Source organism: Etheostoma spectabile, chromosome 1 (genome assembly GCF_008692095.1).
Source record: "Etheostoma spectabile isolate EspeVRDwgs_2016 chromosome 1, UIUC_Espe_1.0, whole genome shotgun sequence".
NCBI classification, from domain to species: domain Eukaryota; kingdom Metazoa; phylum Chordata; class Actinopteri; order Perciformes; family Percidae; genus Etheostoma; species Etheostoma spectabile.
This window is the reverse complement of record NC_045733.1, coordinates 28,130,779-28,135,055: the sequence shown is the minus strand read 5'-3', so window position 1 is coordinate 28,135,055 and position 4,277 is coordinate 28,130,779. Positions and strand designations below refer to the sequence as shown.

General features: G+C 40.5%; 1 protein-coding gene across 2 annotated transcripts in view; it reads right to left on the bottom strand.

Moving 5' to 3' along the window:
• Positions 1 to 4,277, bottom strand: part of LOC116689891 (semaphorin-7A) — an 18,041-nt gene that overhangs the window by 13,135 nt on the left and 629 nt on the right. For both annotated transcript variants that reach the window (XM_032516566.1, XM_032516556.1), the window contains exons 2-8: positions 2,726 to 2,862; positions 1,923 to 1,991; positions 1,728 to 1,826; positions 1,348 to 1,456; positions 813 to 917; positions 533 to 675; positions 183 to 361 (exon numbers count right to left, since the gene is read on the bottom strand). In XM_032516566.1, coding sequence (XP_032372457.1) covers positions 183 to 361; positions 533 to 675; positions 813 to 917; positions 1,348 to 1,456; positions 1,728 to 1,826; positions 1,923 to 1,991; positions 2,726 to 2,862 — 841 coding nt within the window. The remainder of the gene's footprint in view (positions 1 to 182; positions 362 to 532; positions 676 to 812; positions 918 to 1,347; positions 1,457 to 1,727; positions 1,827 to 1,922; positions 1,992 to 2,725; positions 2,863 to 4,277) is intronic.

The following is a 4,277-nucleotide window of genomic DNA, read 5'->3' as shown; positions in this document are numbered from 1 at the left end:
TCTATACATGCACTAATGGAGAGATGTCAGAGTGATAGTGATAGTGTTAGCAGATAAAAAAACATAGATTAAAAAAAAAAAAAAAAAAACTTAGTGTAAAAAAAATAGTGTTTTACTTGACTAAAACTTTACGGTATCCTTTCTACCCTTTTGTGAATACATAAATGATAATGGAGTCGTACCATTCATTTCTGAAGAGTGCGTAAACCGTGGTATTTTGCCACTGGTCTGCATGTACAGGGGCCACATCCACCAGCTCAGAGAAGTGTTGTCTGCTGTCAGGGTCTCCGCAGAAGAGCCTGGCATTCAGCTGGGACGTCCAGCTGAACTGCAAACTGTTCTTGATACCACCACGATCTTCCTACAATCAATGCACAGCCAAAGGACCAATCACTCCTTCATAATGCATATAGAATGTCTTCTAGGTATTAGATATGTTACACTTTATTACGAGCAGCTTCTTTGTGCACATTTGATGATAAAAGCTAGTTAGTCTAGCTAAACAAATTAAAATTGATTATGTTGGCCTTACCATGCAAACCCGGGTCACAAAGGGAAGCCACATTTCACTGTAAATGCCTGTGTCTTCGTTTTTCTCCTTATAGAAGGCATACACTTTGCTCTGCATGGGGTTGTCTTCCCGTCTGATGGGCACCAAACCCACATAGTGCTGCTCTAAAGACAACAAAAACTATGTAAATATTCATCTCTGTAGCCTTACTACATATAAATGTTTAAGTAAACATCATTTAACTAATGTAATGTCACAAGTCCTTACAGAAAACCAATCTACAGTATCTCCATGCAAATACCTTTAGTAGATCGTCGCGGTATAATTCGGTTTTTCCCAAACTTGCAGATGCCGACTAACTCTTGAGATCCAGAGTATGTGATGAAGAGATCACTATCTCCTGATTCTGCAAGGAATGTTTAGGGCATTACAGCAGCATCACTGTTTTTTGGTTTGCAGCCAGCATCAGTTCACCTTTGATATTCCAGACGCCAGTTTCCCTTATATGGAAAACCGTTTCTAAACTATGTCTGTTCTGGCTGGGATGCCAGTGGGAGAAACTGGAATCTGGAGTAAATGTTACGTACAAGCAGGAAGCACCAGTGCAATCTCATTATAAGCATGGGTAACAAAGGAAACAAAAAAATAATCATTTAAAAAAGATTTGAGCTGAGTAAAGCACGTTAGAGGTGCTTAAGAAGACATAGATGTTCAGCAAACACCTTTCCTGGATGAGTAGGGATTTAAAAAGTGCAAAGCCATTATGACAAACTGTTAAATTGTTAAAGCAGAGATTTATCATCATAGTAAACAATCCTATGTGTACAGAAACTCACCAACAAGGGCGAACGGTTCGCCTTCCTTTATGACAAATTCTTTTATGTTTTTTTTTATGTTGTCTGTTTTTTCAGAGGGAAGGCACCTGGGTGGCTGCTTTGCTAAATCCTACAGGAAAACACAGATCTCATTATCCTCATTCATGCATCCTACAGGTACGTCTGCAAAAAACTTGCGTACGCAGAAAGGGTTGTACATCATTTTCTGTTCTAGCAACAGCATCGGTGGTTTCTTTCAAATACATTGAAGAATAGAAGAAGAAGAAGAAGAAGAGGCTAGTCACAATGAGCAGACAGAAAGAGCACCACCGGTGATTATTTCCAATATGTCCCAATGTCACAGCAAAACAGACGTGTTCCTTCCACCTGTAGTGCCCTACCATGTCACAGCAGACTGTTTCCTTGCCGTTGGTTCCACACAGAAAGACCTGGTTGTCCTCTGACTTTTTGTGGATCACAGTGATGTTATAGTTGCAATTCTAGATCAAAAGAGCAAGAATGTTTGGGATATTTCAATCCGATCTGTCCAACATACCACATGCTTGAATGTTGGCTTTTAATGAATGTTCTTTTACCGCTTTCTGTCTTTGGAGAGGCCCTTTGTCGATGCATTCTGTCCACAACACGCTTAGACGCTCAGGAGACTGTGAAGAGAAAAAAAAGCAGAACTATGACTATATCCACATCACTATGAATGCACGCTATCTGTTATTTGATTGCAGACTCTAGATATTTATTTAAAGCTATCTTGTGTAGTTTCCGTCGCCCCCAATGAGAAATTCTTAGTAATGACAACAACGCTGTTGGCGCGTCCACATGATACAAGCCTTCGGTGATCTGTGATTTTGCACCACCCCTCCTCCACGGAATTGCAAGTAACGTTTAACCCGTCAAATCAAGGAGGTCAGGGAGGATAAAATAAATATGACTCTTCAGAAGAGATAAGTATCTTGTGGTTTTTATATCGTCTTCGTCTCAAAAGCTGAGCGCTGCTGTTGTCCTTTCTCAGCAGTGACGTAGAACACGTCACTTGAGCTGCTGCGTGCGAAAGTCTCCGGACTATATAATTTAGTAAACCGCCATACTGAGAAATGCAGATGATGTTTTGTAGAGCTGATACGTGCTTTAGCATTAAGGCCTGACTTATGTAATCGACAAAAAGCAGTGGACATGACACACGCCTTTGGTGTGGGGGAACAAGGTTTGATTGCCACAGCGATTCATCAACCAATGCGTCCCTAAACAAGACACTGAACCCCTAGTTGCTTCAGAGGCGCATGATATACAGCAAATGTAAGTCGGTTTGGATAAAAGCGTCAGCTAAGTGACACATAATGTAATGTAAAAAAAAAAAAACACTGTCAGAAATGTTTTTTACCTTCTGAGGATTATTTTGAAAGTGGAATTGATGGAGTTGCGTTTGTCCAGCAGCTATGACAGTGTCGGGCTCTCTTTCCGGAACAATCCCGACAGGTGCATGGTGTCCAGGTAAAGGTATCCTTTTTATTGAAGTCTCTACAATTACAAAAAAATATGAAAGAGAAACATTGGGTGTGCAATGCAAAATGTATAATTGCCATTGATTGTACTCAATTGAACTACACACAGTAACATTTAACCTGTTCTAAGCCACGCTAGGGCTGTGACGCCACGGATGGCAATGTTGGCCCAGAGTGAACTATCTCTATTCCATAACCTCTTGCACAGACAGCAATGTCACCAATGTGATGGAAACTTCTAGAAACACCATGTTGTGGTAAGATGAGACAGGGGGAAAACGTAGGTAACATTAGGTCACTCTCAGGGGATGAGCACATCTGGCCATACTCCATCTATCAATTAATTCAAGTAAGATATATGTGTCTCTCAGAGGTGGAAGGTAAGGTTTAAGTGAGAGTTAAGTAAGGGTTCAAACTTCTCTCTCAGCTCATTTTTTTTTTTAGTTTGCTTTAATAACTATGTTTTTCAATTCTCTGGGCGGGCAAAGCTGACTCTCCTCTAAAAGTAGTTAACCAAAGAGGCTCTGTGTCTGGCCCGTTCAGAAATAATATGCTTTGCTTGCTTTAGTTTGTGCTGACGCTAACTGCCAAGAAGTAAAGAACAGAGCTTCCTCATAGACCATAATGCTTCATTTAGTTGCCGTCTGGCCGCAGATTCAGTCTTCCTAAATGCAGGACAAACAGATACAAAAACTCTTTTGTCCCAGCTGCTATAGGCTTTTTTAATAAGTCAATGTGAGGTGTGATCTTCCGTGTGGTACGTATTTATTTTGTTTCTAGATGTATGGCTCTTGTAAAAGTGTAACCTGGCATGTCATTCAGATATTAGGGGGACCTCTAATAACTTCCTAGTCTCGCTTTCCCAGACCTTCCTCAATAGCGCTGAGCAGGATGGTCTGGTTAGTGCATACAGGAGTCCTGGATGGGAGAAAACCGTGCTCTGGTTTATTGGCCTAACACCGGGCAGAGCCACAGTGCCGCTGTAAAATAGCCTCTGGAAGGAACTTGTTTTGGTGGAACGTGTGCGTTTAAAAGTTGTCTTAGTCGTGTAACAGAAAACTCAGATTGGACCGATGAGCAGGTAACCATAGTCCTCAGAAATCCACCGGAGTTTAAAATTTCAACACAAAGAAAGCAAAATGTCCAAACAAGACAAAAGATAAATCCAGCAGAGTGGAACATCGTAGATATAGACTATTAACTGGAGGAAGCACCATAGACCACCATAGACCACCATAGACCACCATAGACCACCATAGACCAAAGGGAAGCACACTGAACAATACGTTAACAATTACATTATTCAATTAAATTGATTCATAGTCTGATTGTATGACACTTCTTATAATATTAATGACTGTGTGTGTGTGTGTGTGTGTGTAATAAATAAAAGGTTTCCCTAGGATATATATTATATATATATATATATAT